The 20130-nt window shown below is 51.5% G+C and overlaps 1 protein-coding gene across 40 annotated transcripts in view; it reads left to right on the plus strand.

The window, feature by feature from the left end:
• Positions 1–4156: 4156 nt before the first annotated feature.
• LOC136447387 (E3 ubiquitin-protein ligase HECW2-like) overlaps positions 4157–20130 on the plus strand; it is a 31109-nt gene continuing 15135 nt past the window's right edge. For 38 of the 40 annotated variants that reach the window (XM_066446240.1, XM_066446239.1, XM_066446242.1 and 35 more), the window contains exons 1-15: positions 4157–4831; positions 5414–5521; positions 5872–5966; positions 7020–7098; positions 7818–7987; positions 8904–9046; positions 9268–9374; positions 9703–12192; positions 12815–13318; positions 16251–16367; positions 17428–17649; positions 18704–18863; positions 19039–19112; positions 19289–19416; positions 19519–19704. In XM_066446240.1, the coding sequence (XP_066302337.1) occupies positions 4519–4831; positions 5414–5521; positions 5872–5966; positions 7020–7098; positions 7818–7987; positions 8904–9046; positions 9268–9374; positions 9703–12192; positions 12815–13318; positions 16251–16367; positions 17428–17649; positions 18704–18863; positions 19039–19112; positions 19289–19416; positions 19519–19704 (4896 nt within the window). In that variant the 5' untranslated portion in view covers positions 4157–4518. The remainder of the gene's footprint in view (positions 4832–5413; positions 5522–5871; positions 5967–7019; positions 7099–7817; positions 7988–8903; positions 9047–9267; positions 9375–9702; positions 12193–12814; positions 13319–16250; positions 16368–17427; positions 17650–18703; positions 18864–19038; positions 19113–19288; positions 19417–19518; positions 19705–20130) is intronic. The other 2 variants (XM_066446277.1, XM_066446278.1) reach the window with 2 other exon arrangements.

A 20130-nucleotide genomic window follows, 5' to 3' on the forward strand; every position in this document is an offset into this window, starting at 1 on the left:
GTATTAATATTGATGTGGTTATTAACTAGCTTATAGAAAAAGGTGAGACGGGCGTTCCTCCTCCTTTCAGAGAGAAGGGTCCACTGCAGGTCATTGAGCATTTGTGTCACGCTGCTAGTCTGCCGGTAGTCATTCAGAGTCACTCGGGCGGCCCTGCGCTGGACGGCCTCCACCGCCTGTATCCCTTTGGTGGTGTACGGGTCCCAGACGGTGGCACTATATTCCAAGTGGGGCCGCACCAGCGCTTTGTAACAAGTGGCCTTGAACGGATGTGATTCGGTCATGTATCAATCCGTAAATCAACTCAACTCAATCTTAAATCGTCAATTTTCCCCTAACCCTATCCCTAACCCTAACCCCCAAACCCCAAACCCCAAACCCCAAACACCCAAGACCCAACTCCCAACCCCTAACCCCTAACCCCTAACCCTAACCCCCTAACCCCCTAACCCCCTAACCCCCTGACCCCTCGACCCCATGACCCTAGCCGGCTCTTAGCTATTGCCGGCTCTCAGCGAGCTCTTAGCTATAGCCGGCTCTTAGCCGGCTCTTAGCCGGCTCTTAGCTATAGCCGGCTCTTAGCCACACATCGACGTGACCCACATCGACGTGGATAAAATCATAGTAGGGTACCCTACAAAATCACGACAAACGAATATGTTGAAGTCGAGGGTACGATCTGCAAAATAACTGAAAACCCCCCCAAAAGTTATGCTTTTTAACAATTTGACGGCCACTTTGATATGGGGTCATGCGGGGTCATACGGAACTGCAGCCGACTCAACTCGGCAGGCAGCTGTAAAGGTCACGCGCATTTATACGCCGAATTGGAAAACTTCACAATCTCATTCCTACGATCTAAAAGCCCACTTATTAAACTGCCATACAGTGAAGTTCGTGCCTCCCTGGCATTCACATCAACGTTTTTACACACGGTTCAAGGTTTGGGGCGCACTATTTTCTTTCCGCTACGTAACAGACTCCGGGGGTCGTGGAGAAATACTGTCTGCTGAATAGTAAACTATTCTCTACCTCTCCAACCAGATAATAAACTCTATCATCTCTTTGATAAACTCTATTTTGGAACTACAGGAGCAGGTTTTGCTTCAGACTTTGAAAAGGAATAACTCAAGAAGGGCTTGGTGGATGGTCATTATTTTTGGTATGTACATAGCTTCAGTGATGATTTACATGATTCGATACTTATCATGCAAATCTGTATCAAATTTGCATAATCAATGAGGAAAGTTTATACATCCGTCGCTTTTCACGATAGAACTCTCAAACATGTGACATGTGTAACTGAGGAAAAGAGAACTATAAATAGATATCAACTATGCAAATAAAGATCTCGTTCGCATAATTAATGAGACAATACTATAACTCAAGATGGGGTAGACGAATCATCATGATGTTGGGTATGTATATAGCTTAAGTGATGCTTTGTATGATTAGACGATGATAACGTAAATCAGATTCTAATTTGCATAATGAATGAGACAATTTCAAACCCCCGCTGCGCTCCATGATATGACTATTCAAATAGGTGACGTTTGTAACTGATGAAGAGAGGTATGTTGATAGATAGAAAATATGCAATTGAAGACCTATTTTGCATAATAGACCGATCCCAAAGCCACGCCCCCTGTTCGATTTCGAACACCTCCGTCAAAAACAGGGTTTGACGGACCAAACATGGCCGCCGCGGCTAAGTTGAAAATAATGCCACTGACTTCGGTTTAGCTTTTGTGACACTGAAACCCTTTCAACGCGGGCCAAATAAGAATGCTATGTCTTCTTTGCTGAAGCCTGTATCCACCAGGTAGAGTTGTCTAAGGAGGGGGTATATGTAGTTGAGGTGAGAGCGTAATGTTTTCGGTCAATGTTAAAGCGGTATGCGCCGCATAGTTTTCCCTTGTCGGTGGGCATCAGCGCCCAGTTTCTGACAAGCAGTCGATGCACGTGTAAAACAGGGTTCATATATCTGTGACAGGGTTCCCACTGTATTGACTGCATGTATAACAGCTGCATGGTATTTAGTAACTAAGAATTAAAATGCATCCTTTCACTTCCCTGTTCATTTTCAAGTTAGCCAGTTTCACACACCAGTAACTGAAGAGACGAAACTCTGCGCTAGCGGACTTTGTAGTAGTCAGCATGTGGTACAAGATTCCTCTCCTTGAGTGCCCGATCTATTTTCTTTTTAAATTCGTTTTTGTTCTGAGCATGCATTCAACCAATACAGTGGAAAACCTGTCCCAGATGTACGTACCCTTCTTTACACGTGCCATTTCTGCACCGCCAACACTGTTTTTGACGGAGGTGCTCTGAATAGAACAGGGGGTTCTATGGGTCTTCTATTCGTTCGATATGGTGTTCGACAGGATCGGTCTATTGATGTGAAACTACTATAATTCCATACTGGTTTTAAAAAAATGACTGCAATTTCATACTTGTGGCATTTGGACGTTATGTGAATGTGAACATCGTTGAATAAAATCATGCTAATAAGGACCTCATTTGCATAACTGATGATTAACGTTAGCATATATAACCTTCTTTGTTAAGCTCATGCTTTGGACAACTTCTCATCAACTCCTATGATTTATAATCAATGAGAAACACTCATAATACATCAATCATAACGGTTAAAACCATTCGGCGAAGATATGAGGTCGTGGAACTCTATTTCTTTTTTGATATCATCATGAACAACAAATTAGCGGAAAATGACGTCACAAGCCCAGCGGAAGACACGCTGATGGGCGTGGCCTTCACTTCCGGGGCCCTCCGTCTTCCGGGAATCCCCTGTCCCATGATGCACCACCGCTGATTCATAAACATCCAAGATGGCGGAGCGAGCTGATTTCTGACCAGATTTCCCGTCTGCTGGCAGTAATAACGGTGAGTTCTGGTGCTGACGCGGTTATGACGCCTCCGACTGCTGCTGGTCCGGCAGACAGATGCACGGTCGGGCCGGGGATATCGCCCGGGCGGGGTACGCGGCTGGAGGGGCCCGAGAGCCGCCCGATCCCCGCCGCTGCGCCCAACCACCTGCATACAAATGACGGGAAGTCGTGCTGGTGTGTCCGCGCAGCCGGCCCGGGAACCGGTCCGGGGGGACGGACGGGACACAGCCTCGGGCCGGGGCGCGCCTGCTGCCGAGGGGACAGGTCCGGGGCCCCGCAGCCAGCCCCGATACTCCGCCCGGGGAGCTCTGCCATCGGGAAATAATCCTCTATAGATCAGAGATAACGTCAAAATACGTCATGCTTTACAGATCAACATGTCAGAATCAAACAGTTTTTATATTCTATTTCATGTCCAAAATCCGCTGTTGAAAAATTGTATGTAACATGATTTTTATGACAAATACATATTTTATGACTGCTGACTTGCCATAATGTATGTAAAGCTGAATTCGAAGATATGAGTGAGATACTGTGGATAGATATTGTAGTGTGATGAACACTAGTCACAATGGCTCAGGATACGCAGATATCTGGTTAATGTAGCAAATATCAAGTCATACATGTATGGATAGCACATATGGATTACAATACCGTGTATTGCGTAGCACCCGAGGTACCAGCCTGGCCCATGGGTACGGCTGTGGGCATACGAACTGTGGGAGGGCGGGGACTGAGGGTGATACGATATACACCGTGTTGTATTTCATTTATGTCATACCCACCCAAGAAATGCGCCAGAAATAGAGAAAAGTTGATATCCTCGAAAAAACTTGTAACAGCAATCCCAACATCCGAATCCAAATTGTCGACAGTACAGCAGCGCAACCGGACAAGGGTACATATGACATGTGTGTGTGTAAGGGCATATATGACGTGTGTGAGTGTGTAAGGGCACATATGACGTGTGTGAGTGTGTAAGGGCACATATGACATGTGTTTATAACTTATAAGGGCACATATGACAATGTGTGAGTGTGTAAGGGCACATATGACAATGTGTGAGTGTGTAAGGGCACATATGACATGTGAGAGTGTGTAAGGACACATATGACGTGTGTGAGTGTGTAAGGGCATATATGAACAAATAGATGTGATTTCTTGCTGATTTAAAGATTTACACCAAATTTTCTTATCCAACAGTTCATAGAGCTTAAATGAAGCAACTTCAGGAAAAGTAGACTTGAAGAGGAACTACAGCTGAAAACCCAGCCTGAGAACCAGGAACTAAAACCCACGCTGAGGACCAGAAACTGCAGCTGGCAACCCACGCTGAGACCTGCAGGTAAAACCCATGCTGAGGACTAGAGGAACTGCAGCTGGCAACCCATGCTGAGACCTGCAGGTAAAACCCACGCTGAGGACCAGGAACTGAAAATTTGAAGATTGAAGAAGATATTTTGCTGAAGCCAGTTCTCCTCAGCCAGTATTGAGGCCTGGGAAGTCAGCATGTTTGCGGACCGGTAACCATGCGGAGCATTCTTGCTATGTCGGGACACTCCAGGATTGCGCAGAATTCCCCCCGCCTTGACATGTGGTCCGTTTCAACATGGCCGCCCGTACGCAACTCGAACTCATTCAGCAGCAGCGCGACCGCGGCCAGCGATTCAGCATGACCTCTGACCTGATCCTGCCGCCGCGGGGCGTGTTGCGTAACCGCCTGGTGCGCCGGGTCCCGCGGCTGAATCTGCACGACCGTGCGAACTCCGACACTAACCTGGCGCACCCAGACTTCCTCAACCGGTCGAGTCTGTCCGTAAATCGGTACCAGTACACCTTCGGCACGGACAGCAGCCTGGTGGTCACCTGGGACATCAAGGAGGAGGTGGGGGCCAACGACTGGATCGGGCTCTTTCCCCTCAGTAAGTATAGAACAGTAGTACCAGTATAGAACAGTAGTACCAGTATAGAACAGTAGTACCAGTATAGAACAGTAGTACCAGTATAGAACAGTAGTACCAGTATAGAACAGTAGTACCAGTATAGAACAGTAGTACCAGTATAGAACAGTAGTACCAGTATAGAACAGTAGTACCAGTATAGAACAGTAGTACCAGTATAGAACAGTAGTACCAGTATAGAACAGTAGTACCAGTATATAACAGTAGTGCCAGTATAGAACAGTAGTACCAGTATAGAACAGTAGTACCAGTATAGAACAGAAGTACCAGTATAGAACAGTAGTGCCAGTATAGAACAGTAGTGCCAGTATAGAACAGTAGTACCAGTATAGAACAGTAGTACCAGTATAGAACAGTAGTACCAGTATAGAACAGTAGGACCAGTATAGAACAGTAGGACCAGTATAGAATAGTAGGACCAGTATAGAACAGTAGTACCAGTAGTGCCAGTATAGAACAGTAGTACCAGTAGTACCAGTATCCAACAGTAGTACCAGCCTGTAAGTTACAGTCAAATCTGTGTCTGAATTTGTACTTTTGCAGGTGAGAACTCCCCCAGTGGATTCTGGGATTACAAGAACCGGGGTGTGAACGGGACGCACAAGGGGCAGATCATCTGGGTCCTGGACCCCGAGCCTCACTTCAACGAGTGTGAGTAAACACAAACAAACAACCTTAGATAGTGGACCCCGAGCCTCACTTCAACGAGTGTGAGTAAACACAAACAAACAACCTTAGATAGTGGACCCCGAGCCTCACTTCAACGAGTGTGAGTAAACATAAACAAACAAATAAGAACTGCAGAAGCATCTACTCTGTCAATGACTTGTCCATTGAGTGTCGAGTATTCATCACTTGAGAGTTCATTGATGTATCGATAGAAGTCATCCAGAATCCAAGTTAGGTTTAGTCTAAATCTTTTGTGTTGGCAGTTGCTGTTCAGTTTGATTCAGAGTACTGTCCATGCCTTTCCCAGATTGTCTGGTTGTTCTATGTTTCAGCTTTGACCAGGATCTGTTTTAAGTACTACCATGGAGCCACCGGAGCGCTGAGGGCCATCACGCCCTCCATTAGCGTCAAGAACCCACAAGCACGGGTAGGTTTATAACCCAAGCATAAACCACACTCCCCATGCAGGCACGGGTAGGTTTATATCCCACACTCCCAGGCATGGGTAGGTTTATACCCACACTCCCCTGGCATGGCTAGGTGCATAACCCAGGCATAACCCACACTCACCAGGTAAGGGTAGGTTACTTCCCAAGTACACTACCAAAAAGTTGTTTTCTTATTTTTCTTGTTGCTTCTTATACACAGGAGACCCATACACTACCAAATTATTTTTGGTAGTGTATGGGTGCATGCCCAACCCATGCATCCTGCCTGCCCCATCAGAGTGCAGAACTGTAAGACTTGGAAAGTTGGATAGATTCAGCTAAGCCCCATCTGCTGTCCCAGCCTGTAACAGGCCAAAGGTCACGATTACATTCATGCGCAAAGGGTCCAAAATAATGCCATAGAAATAGCCTTGTATATGCTTGTTAAAAGTAGCTGTAGGAGGCCTCTTTGTTGGAAATGTTGGCGTTTTTGAGCTGGAATTGACAGGTAAGGGTTGTGGCTTTTTTATTTAGTTAGAAAAATAGGGTTTTAGCCATGTCTGGAGTGTCCGGTACACTTTGAAATAGGTGTAGTTTGGATGTTTTCAGTTCCTGTGTAGGGAGGTCAAAGGTCATCTTGCCATGTTTTGATAGAATTTAACCACTTTGCGCCGGTGGAAAATCGGCGAAACTCATTAGATTGACACTTGAGAGGTCAGACTACGCTGCCAATGTGAGTTTTCCATGATCTAAACTTCAGGTGTCCCTGCCTGTAACATGTCCCTGCCTGTAACATGTCCCAGCCTGTAACATGTCCCTGCCTGTAACATGTCCCCGCCTGTAACATGTTCCTGCCTGTAACATGTCCCTGCCTGTAACATGTCCCCGCCTGTAACATGTCCCTGCCTGTAACATGTCCCTGTCTGTAACATGTTCCTGCCTGTAACATGTCCCTGCCTGTAACATGTCCCCGCCTGTAACATGTCCCAGCCTGTAAAATGTCCCCGCCTGTAACATGTCCCTGCCTGTAACATGTCCCTGCCTGTCACAAGGCGTTTTCTGTCATCCTGCAGGGTTCTGTCGGTGAGGATGGGGAGGACCACTGCAGGCTGGTCAGGTTTACCATATCAGGTAACTAGAGACCGTTGTGTGCTATAGAGCTCACACTATAGTAAAGCTCACACTGTAGCGCACACTATACACTATAGCACACACTAATCAGGTAACTAGAGACTATAGTGTGCTATAGAGCTCACACCATAGCATGCACTAAAGCACACAGTAAACTATAGCATATGCTAATATAACACACACTATACACTATAGCATATGCTAATATAGCACACACTATACACTACAGCATATGCTACTATAGCACACACTATACACTATAGCACACACTGTATCAGGTAACTGTACTATAGTTACTGTAATAAAATAGCATACACTATATCAGGTACTGTAAATCACTTTAAATTTTTAATATGGCCGCAGGAAAATATAGCAGTGGGGGGAAAATGGAGTAGGTCACGGCACTTGATTTTAACGGTGCAAACAAACATTACGGTCTCAAATATTAGTGATCAAATATTAGCGATGATGAAATTTTAGCTGTTGACTAGTGACCGTTAAATCGGCTAGAATTAAGTTACAGTTAACAAATCAAGAATTACAGTTACTAATTAGAGCCTACAGTGTGTGCTATAGAAGACATGCATGTGAGGTACCTGAAGAAGGGAGATTATGAGTGTTGTTATGGTATAACTAACGTGGCTTATTTTGTTCAAACATTCATACAATTAACTGAAGAATGGAGATTGTGTGTAGTGAACTAGCTATGTTTACTTCAGACGTCCATGCGAGGTACCTGAAGAAGGGCATGTTCTTTAACCCTGACCCGTACGTGAAGATGTCGATCCAGCCGGGAAAGCGCGCCAGTTTCCCCCAGCTGACGCACCATGGACAGAGCACACGCACAAGCGTGTCGGAGAACACCATCAGCCCGTCCTGGCACAGCGAGGTAACACACTACCCTACATTTGACCTTCAGTAGCAAACCTCTTGTTGTATGACCTTGACTATCCATCTTTTGTTGATGTGTTTGACCTCTATCATATCTGCGATGTTGTATCTAACTCAGGGATGATGTCAGATGAGAGAAGGGAAGTGATTCGGATGCGATTCTAGCTTTCATGCTCTTCCCTTGCTATGATGCCCCCCCCCCCCTTCTTGTGTTCTACATTTAGTGATCTCCCTTTGTTTTGACTGATATTTGGGATATTCCCCTTGTTTCTGAACTCTTCCCTTTTATTTGCCTGGACTGTTGTTTTTGATTGTTGCTGTTTTCTTTCTCAAGCATCTCATCTTTGATACACTCCCCACGGATGTGTTGTGTTTGACCTTCAATATTCTTCCCTTGTTCAGCAGTTCACCTTTGATGTCCCCCCCCCCACAACTTATTGTCATGTTTGACCTTCAGCATTCTTCTCTTGTCCAGCACAGTTCACTCTTAGCTGCCCCACACACACACCACTTAATATGTTGTGGTTGACCTTCAATGTGGTTCCCTTCTTCAGAAGTTCACCTTTATGCCCTCCCCCCCACTTAAATGTCATGTTTGACCTTCAGCGCTCATCTCTTGTCCAGCACAGTTCACTCTTAGCTTTGATGACCCCCCACCACTTATATGTTGTGTTTCACCTTCAATGTTCTTCCCTTGTTCAGCAGTTCACCTTTATGCCCCCCCCCCACCCCCACTTATATGTCATGTTTGACCTTCAACGTTCTTCTAATGTCCAGCACAGTTCACCCTGAACTTTGATGCCCTCCCCACAGATGTTTGACCTTCAGTGTTCTTTCCTTGTTCAGCAGTTCACCTTTGATGCCCTCCCCACAGATGTGTTGTGTTTGACTATCAGTGTTCTTTTTTTGTTCAGCAGTTCACCTTTGATGCACTCCCCACGGATGTGTTGGAGTTGGAGCTGAAAGACAAGTTCGCCAAGAGCCGCCCGACGATAAACCGTTTCCTGGGCAAGCTGACGATTCCCGTGCAGAGACTCATCGAGAGAAACGCCATCGGGTCAGTCAGCTGATCAGTTAGCCTTCACAGGGCAGCAATATTGATATCTCAGCTGTTCTTTGTCAAACCTTTTTGTGAGAATGAAGCAGCATTATAAATGTGTCAGGATAAACACTGAAAGTGTTGAACACCTGCAGTGTGCAAAGTAAAACAACAGTAGCAAAGTCCATCTTCCCCTTGTTCCCATCAGCTCTAATGTCTTTAACCTTTGCCCTTTGCAGGGACGAAGTTTTGGCATACAATCTGCAGAGGCGTTCACCATCCGACCATGTGACCGGACAGATCATATTTCGTGTTGTCTTCCACCACAGGAGTGAGGAAGGGGAAGGTAGGGACTGTCTCAGATCGTCCGTTTGTTCTCTTACTGTTATCATTAGTAGGGACCATCTCAAAACATCTGTTTCTTGTCTTACTGTTATCATTAGTACATGTAGGTACCATCTCAGAACTCTGGTTTGTGTCAGATAATATCTTTACTGTTGTATTTTTGTTGGATGACAATGGTTTCTCAGTTGTTCTCCTGCTTGCTTGTTATCTATGTACGAAATACATGCCTGACATCTGACACTGTAATGTTTGTTTACAAACATGCCGACCACGGCCATCACCCATGGAGTAATGTTTGTTTGTTTGTTTGTTTGTTTGTTTGTTTACAGAAGAGATGCCGACCACGCCCATCACCCCATTGGAGTGCTCCCCCTCCCGACGACATCTCCGCCACTTCCACATCCCCAGCGTCTCCAACGGCCAATCAGCAGACAGCGAGGACGGCGTGGTTGCCCCCGACAACAGGACGACCTACAGCAGCAGCCCAGAGGAGGAGGCACCCGTCGGCGGGACGGACGAGGCACTTATTGAGGTTGTCATGGAAACCAGAGACTTTTCCCAGCAGCATGACGGTGATGTCATGTATGGGGTCGAAGACTTCATGAATGGGACGGATTTCCTGTCCGACGTGACAAATCAGGACGAGAACAGGACGATAATCGCTCACGGACGGACGGAGAGCTCGGACGCCCTGCCCAGCCTGACTGCACCAATGGCAGAGCAGGAGGGGGTTTCCCTCTTCCCGGTGCACATGTCTGCACATGAACTCTGCCCCCCGGTGACCCCCAGCACAGCTCGAGGCCTGCGGGAGGTCAGTTTAGGGGACATTCTGGACCAGCTGACCCCGGATGACCCTTCGGCCCTCCCCCGAGGCAGCGCCAGCATCAGCAGTCTGCTGGACCGCGCCTCGACCAGAAACGACCCCGAGTTTCTCCTGGACATGGACCAGCTCGCATACATCGATGACAACGACGTGTTTCACGATGCCGTCGAGAGCCCCAGTCAGCCATTGGTGCAGAGCCCCAGTCAGCCATTGGTGGAGAGCCCCAGTCAGCCATTGGTGGAGAGCCCCAGTCAGCCATTGGTGGAGAGCCCCAGTCAGCCATTGGTGGAGAGCCCCAGTCAGCCATTGGTGGAGAGCCCCAGTCAGCCATTGGTGGAGAGCTTTGGTGATGAGAGCCCAAGTCAGCTATTGGTGGAGAGCCTTGGTGATGAGAGCCCCAGTCAGCCATGTGTTACGGACTCCTCGGCTGTCTGTGGTGTTACGGAACCGCCTCTGCAGCCTCCTGAAACCAGAGACATTTCCACAAACACCTCCCCGACCCTGGACTCGCCCACGGCAGCAGTTTTACTGGAGACTCTGGATGCACAAGTCCCTTGTCAACGAGACTTTCTCCATCAAATAGACCCACAGCTCCCTGATGTAGACCCAAATCTCTCAAACACAGAAGCTCCGTCCCCTGAAATGGACCCACAGCTGTCAGATTTAGACCTACAGCACCCCATTGTAGACCCAGGAATGACTGATGTAGACCCACACTTCCCAACTGTAGACCCACATGTCTCGGGTGTCGTCCCTTGTGCTGAGGACAGGGAGACAGCAGATGGTGCTGATGGTGACGTTACTGTTGATGCCGATACTACTGCAGACGCTGATGTTGCTTATGTTACAGCTGATGCAGATGCTACTGCTAAGACTGAAGTTCCTGCTGATGCAACTGCAGATTATGATTTTACTGCAGATGCTGATGTATTTGCTGGTGCTGATGTACCTTCAGATGCTGATCCTGCTGAATCTGCTAATGCAGATGTCCCTGCTGTTACTACTGTACCTGACGGTGCTGTCCCTGCTGATGCTGATGGTGCTGTCCCTGCTGATGCTGATGGTGCTGTCCCTGCTGATTGTGCTGTCCCTGCTGATGCTGATTGTGCTGTCCCTGCTGATTGTGCTGTCCCTGCTGATGCTGATGGTGCTGTCCCTGCTGATTGTGCTGTCCCTGCTGATGCTGATGGTGCTGTCCCTGCTGATTGTGTTGTCCCTGCTGATGCTGATGGTGCTGCCCCTGCTGATTGTGCTGTCCATGCTGATGCTGATGGTGCTGTCCCTGCTGCTGAGTCCGTCCCCGCCCCCAGCCTGCAGCCCAGCCTGAGTCTGCCCGATGATCCGGACCTCAGCCCGTGTGTGGAGAGGCGGGGCTCGCATGCTCGGGTGGACACCATGGAACTCATCGCAGAGATCGACAACTACGTCACCACGGTAACGCAGACGGCGCAGCGGAGGCGCCAGCTGAGCTCGGTGCGCAGCGACAGCGTGAGCAGCGGGACGGCGCGGCGGAACACGTCCACGGACAGCGACTCGACCTCCAGCACAGACACGTCATCGCGGCACAGCGCGGACTCCGCCTCGATGATCAGTCTGCAGGAGCGCCGCCGCTCGCTCATCCGACAGAACGCCGCGAGGGCCTCCGTGGAACGCGCTGAGTCACAGGACGTGTTCCACCCGGAGGGGTCGGGTCAGGACAGCGACGTGCTCAGGCAGGCTGTGCTGAGTGACGGCTTCCACCAGGACAGCATGGTGGACAGCACACAGGATAGTGCAGGGTTCCGCCAGGACAGCATGGTGGACAGCATCGGCACATTCGGCAGCTCGCTGGATCACGTGGATAGCGAGGATGGGGGAGAGCTGACCTCTGACCTCCGACCCACCCCTGACGGCGAGGCAAACTTGATTGTTGTGGAGGACACGAGCAGAGGTCAGGGGTCGCAGGACAGCGAGGACAGCGACTCTGGGGTCAACCTGCTGGCGGACGGGTCGTTAGGTATGGATAAAAATGAATGCAATTTGGATAAGATATCAAACGCACTAACCAAAATCCTGGATCAAAAGACTGATCTTCCCCTGACAAAAGCCATTCACACAAAATTAACCCCCTGCCCTCAGTCTCCAGTCCTAGCAGTAGCACACAGATGACTTCTTACTCAATCTAAAGGTGGACCAGAACTGATTACCGTGACAGGAAATGGCATCAATGCAGCACAGTCCACAGCAATTGGAGATGACTTCCTAAAGATTGAGCATGACCACTTAGTCAAGATAATTGCCGTGACAGGAAAGGACATCAATGTGGCACTGCTCCAAATTTTGTTCAAGGCTTTGCTAGGTTAACATTTTGGGGAGGGAAGCTTAGACAGCCATAATTGGTGTAAAATCACTGTGCCAGTCAGCATCAATGCGGCCTTAAAGCAGCATGAAAACTTATATAAGTATCACTGGCAGTGAGCAGGAGTTTCACTAGGGTATGGCACAAAATAGTTAGTGATAATGCAACATTTTCTGCGATGTGTTTTAAAATTTGTAGATGTACACAAGCCTGATAATTCAGCCCTAGGACCGCAACTGTTGTTTTAGAGAAATAAACCATTCTACTCCTGCTACTACAGGTCCCGACGATGTCATCGTGGGGACGGACCCCACCGCCATGGGAGCGAAAACGTTCCGGCCGAGAATCCACTCGTCTGTGCGCTCCGAGAGTTACCTGATCGCAACCCGGCCGGACACGCCCATCCAACAGCGCCGCGGCAGGGTCACGGCCGCCGAGAACGTCAGCAGCCAATCAACACCCAGCACCAGCCGGCAGGCCTCGCTGCACGAGGAGGACGGAGCGGACTCGGCTGGACGTGGTGAGACCGACACGGCGGGACGCAACAGTGCTAACAACGCTGGGCGCAGCGAGACCAACACCGGGTGCGAAGAGACTGACATTGCAGGAAGCAACGAGACAGACATTACCGGGCACGAAGAGACAGACACAACCGGGCGCGAAGAGACAGACACGCCGGGGCGTGCCGTGCTGATAGAGCGCAGCGGGACACCAGGAGCCGCGGGGGAGAGGCTCAGCACGGGCTCCGACACAGGACAGCTCTCTCCAGCTGCTGATGGGCAAGGTGAGATAACAGGGCTGGGTTCTAGGCTAGGACATCTCTCTCCAGCTGCTGATGGGCAAGGTGAGATAACAGGGCTGGGTTCTAGGCTAGGACAGCTCTCTCCAGCTGCTGATGGGCAAGGTGAGATAACAGGGCTGGGTTCTAGGCTAGGACATCTCTCTCCAGCTGCTGATGGGCAAGGTGAGATAACAGGGCTGGGTTCTAGGCTAGGACAGCTCTCTCCAGCTGCTGATGGGCAAGGTGAGATAACAGGGCTGGGTTCTAGGCTAGGACAGCTCTCTCCAGCTGCTGATGGGCAAGGTGAGCCTAACAGGGCTGGGTTCTAGGCTAGGACAGCTCTCTCCAGCTGCTGATGGGCAAGGTGAGCCTAACGGGACTGGGTTCTAGGCTAGGACAGCTCTCTCCAGCTGCTGATGGGCAAGGTGAGGTAACAGGGCTGGGTTCTAGGCTAGGACAGCTCTCTCCAGCTGCTGATGGGCAAGGTGAGCCTAACGGGACTGGGTTCTAGGCTAGGACAGCTCTCTCCAGCTGCTGATGGGCAAGGTGAGCCTAACAGGGCTGGGTTCTAGGCTAGGACAGCTCTCTCCAGCTGCTGATGGGCAAGGTGAGATAACAGGGCTGGGTTCTAGGCTAGGACAGCTCTCTCCAGCTGCTGATGGGCAAGGTGAGATAACAGGGCTGGGTTCTAGGCTAGGACAGCTCTCTCCAGGTGCTGATGGGTATGGTGAGCCTAACGGGACTGGGTTCTAGGCTAGGACAGCTCTCTCCAGCTGCTGATGGGCAAGGTGAGCCTAACGGGACTGGGTTCTAGGCTAGGACAGCTCTCTCCAGCTGCTGATGGGCAAGGTGAGCCTAACAGGGCTGGGTTCTAGGCTAGGACAGCTCTCTCCAGCTGCTGATGGGCAAGGTGAGATAACAGGGCTGGGTTCTAGGCTAGGACAGCTCTCTCCAGCTGCCGATGGGCAAGGTGAGCCTAACGGGACTGGGTTCTAGGCTAGGACAGCTCTCTCCAGCTGCTGATGGGCAAGGTGAGCCTAACAGGGCTGGGTTCTAGGCTAGGACAGCTCTCTCCAGCTGCTGATGGGCAAGGTGAGATAACAGGGCTGGGTTCTAGGCTAGGACAGCTCTCTCCAGCTGCTGATGGGCAAGGTGAGCCTAACGGGACTGGGTTCTAGGCTAGGACAGCTCTCTCCAGCTGCTGATGGGCAAGGTGAGATAACAGGGCTGGGTTCTAGGCTAGGACAGCTCTCTCCAGCTGCTGATGGGCAAGGTGAGCCTAACAGGGCTGGGTTCTAGGCTAGGACAGCTCTCTCCAGCTGCTGATGGGCAAGGTGAGATAACAGGGCTGGGTTCTAGGCTAGGACAGCTCTCTCCAGCTGCTGATGGGTATGGTGAGCCTAACGGGACTGGGTTCTAGGCTAGGACAGCTCTCTCCAGGTGCTGATGGGCAAGGTGAGATAACAGGGCTGGGTTCTAGGCTAGGACAGCTCTCTCCAGCTGCTGATGGGCAAGGTGAGCCTAACGGGACTGGGTTCTAGGCTAGGACAGCTCTCTCCAGCTGCCGATGGGCAAGGTGAGCCTAACGGGGCTGGGTTCTAGGCTAGGACAGCTCTCTCCAGGTGCCGATGGGTAAGGTGAGCCTAATGGGACTGGGTTCTAGGCTAGGACAGCTCTCTCCAGCTGCTGATGGGCAAGGTGAGCCTAACAGGGCTGGGTTCTAGGCTAGGACAGCTCTCTCCAGCTGCTGATGGGCAAGGTGAGCCTAACAGGGCTGGGTTCTAGGCTAGGACAGCTCTCTCCAGCTGCCGATGGGCAAGGTGAGCCTAACAGGGCTGGGTTCTAGGCTAGGACAGCTCTCTCCAGCTGCCGATGGGCAAGGTGAGCCTAACAGGGCTGGGTTCTAGGCTAGGACAGCTCTCTCCAGCTGCCGATGGGCAAGGTGAGCCTAACGGGACTGGGTTCTAGGCTAGGACAGCTCTCTCCAGCTGCTGATGGGCAAGGTGAGCCTAACGGGACTGGGTTCTAGGCTAGGACAGCTCTCTCCAGCTGCCGATGGGCAAGGTGAGCCTAACGGGACTGGGTTCTAGGCTAGGACAGCTCTCTCCAGGTGCCGATGGGCAAGGTGAGCCTAACAGGGCTGGGTTCTAGGCTAGGACAGCTCTCTCCATGCAGCTGCTGATGGGCAAGGTGAGCCTAACGGGACTGGGTTCTAGGCTAGGACAGCTCTCTCCATGCAGCTGCTGATGGGCAAGGTGAGCCTAACGGGACTGGGTTCTAGGCTAGGACAGCTCTCTCCAGCTGCCGATGGGCAAGGTGAGCCTAACAGGGCTGGGTTCTAGGCTAGGACAGCTCTCTCCAGCTGCCGATGGGCAAGGTGAGCCTAACAGGGCTGGGTTCTAGGCTAGGACAGCTCTCTCCAGCTGCCGATGGGTAAGGTGAGCCTAACAGGGCTGGGTTCTAGGCTAGGACAGCTCTCTCCAGCTGCCGATGGGCAAGGTGAGCCTAACGGGACTGGGTTCTAGGCTAGGACAGCTCTCTCCAGCTGCTGATGGGCAAGGTGAGCCTAACAGGGCTGGGTTCTAGGCTAGGACAGCTCTCTCCAGCTGCTGATGGGCAAGGTGAGCCTAACGGGACTGGGTTCTAGGCTAGGACAGCTCTCTCCAGCTGCTGATGGGCAAGGTGAGGTAACAGGGCTGGGTTCTAGGCTAGGACAGCTCTCTCCAGCTGCTGATGGGCAAGGTGAGCCTAACAGGGCTGGGTTCTAGGCTAGGACAGCTCTCTCCATGCAGCTGCTGATGGGCAAGGTGAGCCTAACGGGACTGGGTTCTAGGCTAAACAAGGTAAAGTTCTTATGAAATGATTGAATGGTTATAGCAAATGACAGACTTTATGTTATACTGTTTAATATATTTGTATATTACTGTTCCCCCAGCTGAGGACCAGTCAGCGTCGGCCCAGGCCCTTATTTGGGAGCGGCGCCCGAGTGCGAGCGTGGAGAGTTCCGACTCCCAGGAGCAGCTGCAGGGACAGGTGGCAGGTAACGGCACAGGTGAGTCCGCAGGTGTGTTCTGTTTCCCACCAGGTGAGTCCGCAGGTGTGTTCTGTTTCCCACCAGGTGAGCAGGTGGCAGGTAACGGCACAGGTGAGTCCGCAGGTGTGTCCTGTTTCCCACCAGGTGAGCAGGTGGCAGGTAACGGCACAGGTGAGTCCGCAGGTGTGTTCTGTTTCCCACCAGGTGAGCAGGTGGCAGGTAACGGCACAGGTGAGTCCGCAGGTGTGTTCTGTTTCCCACCAGGTGAGCAGGTGGCAGGTAACGGCACAGGTGAGTCCGCAGGTGTGTTCTGTTTCCCACCAGGTGAGCAGGTGGCAGGTAACGGCACAGGTGAGTCCGCAGGTGTGTTCTGTTTCCCACCAGGTGAGCAGGTGGCAGGTAACGGCACAGGTGAGTTCGCAGGTGTGTTCTGTTTCCCACCAGGTGAGCAGGTGGCAGGTGACGGCACAGGTGAGTCCGCAGATGTGTTCTGTTTCCCACCAGGTGGCAGGTAATGGCACAGGTGAGTCTGTAAAGTTTGTATAAATTTGCATAAACAGCCCTAAAAGCGTGATGTCTCACCTCAACATCATACCTTTAACGATCGCCACACACAGATCCATCAGCTCATGGTATGGGACTGATTTTTTTATAATATTCAGTTGGGCTGTGTTTCTCATTTTAAGAAAAAGAAAAATGAAGTGATCTCGATCCAGTTTAGCTCACTGAAGAGCTAATCTTCCACTGGTGGTGAGAAAGAAGACAGACGCTATGTACAGTATTTACAGGTTTATTGTACCGGGCGGCGGGGAAATTGCCCTAGCTCTTTTCGACAAGTACAAGGACTGAGACCCCTTCTGGTAGACAGTGTGCATGACAGTTGAGGGACACAGCCGGGATCAAACTCAGGGCTTCTAGTTCCAGAGGCAAGATCGATAACCGCTGGACTACGCACGCTTCCTAGGCCTCTTGTGAGAATCTCCCACTTCAGACTATCAGGTGTGTTGTTTCCCACTTGGTGTCAGGTGTGTTTGTTCCCCTTGTGCATCTTGACCAAATTTTTCCTCCTGTTTTGCAGCTGCAGGTGCAACAGCTGTAGACCCCAGTCTTGCAGATGCCACCTGCTCCCCCCTCGCTGAGAATGGCACAGCCCAGGGCCAGGAGCCAATAGCGGCCAGGGAACCGGTCAGGGCAAGGGTCACGCTGCCCACATTGCCCCGGCAACCTCGAGCGAATGAGAGAGCCAACGTGATGTACCCCCGGGTGGAACCTCCGCCTGGCATGGAGCCCCTGCCCACACGTGAGTAATGAACCTCCCCCTGCCCACATGTGAGTAATGAACCTCCCCCTGGCATGGAGCCCCTGCCCACATGTGAGTCTGCATCTAATCCTAACCCTAACCCTCCGCCTGGCATGGAGCCCCTGCCCACACGTGAGTCTGTATCTAATACTTACCCTAACCCTCCGCCTGGCATGGAGCCCCTGCCCACACGTGAGTCTGTATCTAACCCTAACCCTAACCCTCCGCCTGGCATGGAGCCCCTGCCCACACGTGAGTCTGTATCTAACCCTAACCCTAACCCTCCGCCTGGCATGGAGCCCCTGCCCACACGTGAGTCTGCATCTAACCCTAACCCTAACCCTCCGCCTGGCATGGAGCCCCTGCCCACACGTGAGTCTGCATCTAATACTAACCCTAACCCTCCGCCTAGCATGGAGCCCCTGCCCACACGTGAGTCTGCATCTAACCCTAACCCTCCACCTGGCATGGAGCCCCTGCCCACACGTGAGTCTGCATCTAACCCTAACCCTAACCCTCCGCCTGGCATGAAGCCCCTGCCCACACGTGAGTCTGCATCTAACCCTAACCCTAACCCTCCGCCTGGCATGAAGCCCCTGCCCACACGTGAGTCTGCATCTAACCCTAACCCTAACCCTCCGCCTGGCATGAAGCCCCTGCCCACACGTGAGTCTGCATCTAACCCTAACCCTAACCCTCCGCCTGGCATGGAGCCCCTGCCCACACGTGAGTCTGCATCTAACCCTAACCCTAACCCTCCGCCTGGCATGGAGCCCCTGCCCACACGTGAGTAATGAACCTCCCCCTAACCCTAACCCTCCGCCTGGCATGGAGCCCCTGCCCACACGTAAGTCTGCATCTCTCTATTAGCCAGATCACAGTTTCAACTGCACATGCATAAGGGTCAAAGGTCTCTAACTTCTTGACTATACCAACTAACTATAGACATGCTATGTTTGATATCTCGAACGGGGGTCTCAATTCATGTTCTAGTAACTAGCAGACAGCCACAAGCGAGTAGGGAGCACGTTTTGTTTATTTGTTTATGTTCCAGACTGGGAGGCGCGAGTGGACAGCCACGGGCGCGTGTTCTACATCGACCACGTGAACCGCACCACAACTTGGGAGCGTCCCCATGGCAACGTGTCGGCCCAGCAGCTGCAACGGTCCAGCTCCATCAACGAGGAGCAGCAGCGTGCCCAGCTGGACAGAAGGTAAAGGGGAGACCTCTAGCACAATCCACACAAACTGCAGCTAGTTTAGAGATTTGTGGGATGGATTTATTACCAGCTTAGATCTCATTGAGTTTTTACTTTTTGCAAACCTCTTGAGCTGCTGGTTTCCCCTCTGCTAACTTTGTTTGTTTGTTTGTTTGTTTGTGTGTCTCAGATACCAGAGCATCCGGCGCACCATGACAGAAGAGGAGGAGACTGTGGAGGAGGGGGCGGCTGTCGGGGCCCGAGGTAAGAACCACTTTCACTTTCAGAGCCATCGGGGCCCGAGGTGAGGCTCACTTTCACTTGAGCTGTGTGAACAGTCAGCTTGTTACAGACTCAGCTGGCACAGCCGTGGCGTGTTGAGCAGGATGTGCTGCACAGGCCCTGATGGCCTTGTTTGTTTGTTTGTTCATTTACTGCAGGAACAGCTGACGGGATGGACAGCGCTGACCAGCCCTCCCCGCGGTCAGAGCGGCGCACCATGCTGCAGTCCCCGGCCGTGCAGTTCCTCACCAGCACCGAGTTCTTCAACATCCTCGGCAGCAACGTGGTCAGTAATATATGTACCTGTCCCTCCCCCCACTCACTCACTCACTCACTCACTCCCTCACTCTCTCACTCACTCACTCACTCACTTTATTTGTTTGTGTAGACGGGCGGCCACCTGTACTCGCACAGCCCGTGCCTGAAGCACATGATCGGGAAGATCCGGCGCGACCCGACGATGTTCGAGCGGTACCAGCACAACCGGGACATCGTCACCTTCCTGAACAGCTTCGGGGACCTCAACCAGGACCTGCCCAGGGGGTGGGAGATGAAGTACGACAGGACAGGGAAGGTAAGGGGGGTGCTGTAGGGGGGTACTGTGGGGGGGTACTGTAGGGGGGTACTGTAGAGGGGGGGCCTTCCTGAACAGCTTCGGGGACGTCGACCAGGACCTGCCCAGGGGGTGGGAGATGAAGTATGACAGGACAGGGAAGGTAAGGGGGGTGCTGTAGGGGGGTACTGTCGGGGGGTACTGTAGGGGGGTACTGTAGAGGGGGGCCTTCCTGAACAGCTTCGGGGACCTCAACCAGGACCTTCCCAGGGGGTGGGAGATGAAGTACGACAGGACAGGGAAGGTAAGGGGGGGTGCTGTAGGGGGATGCTGTAGGGGGGTGCTGTAGGGGGGTACTGTGGGGGGGGACCTTCCTGAACAGCCCCTGGGCAGTTGAAATATGACTGGTCTAGAAGATGATCTTTAGATGTGTTTTATGGGTCACAA

Source organism: Branchiostoma lanceolatum, chromosome 13 (genome assembly GCF_035083965.1).
Source record: "Branchiostoma lanceolatum isolate klBraLanc5 chromosome 13, klBraLanc5.hap2, whole genome shotgun sequence".
In the NCBI taxonomy this organism is placed as follows: domain Eukaryota; kingdom Metazoa; phylum Chordata; class Leptocardii; order Amphioxiformes; family Branchiostomatidae; genus Branchiostoma; species Branchiostoma lanceolatum.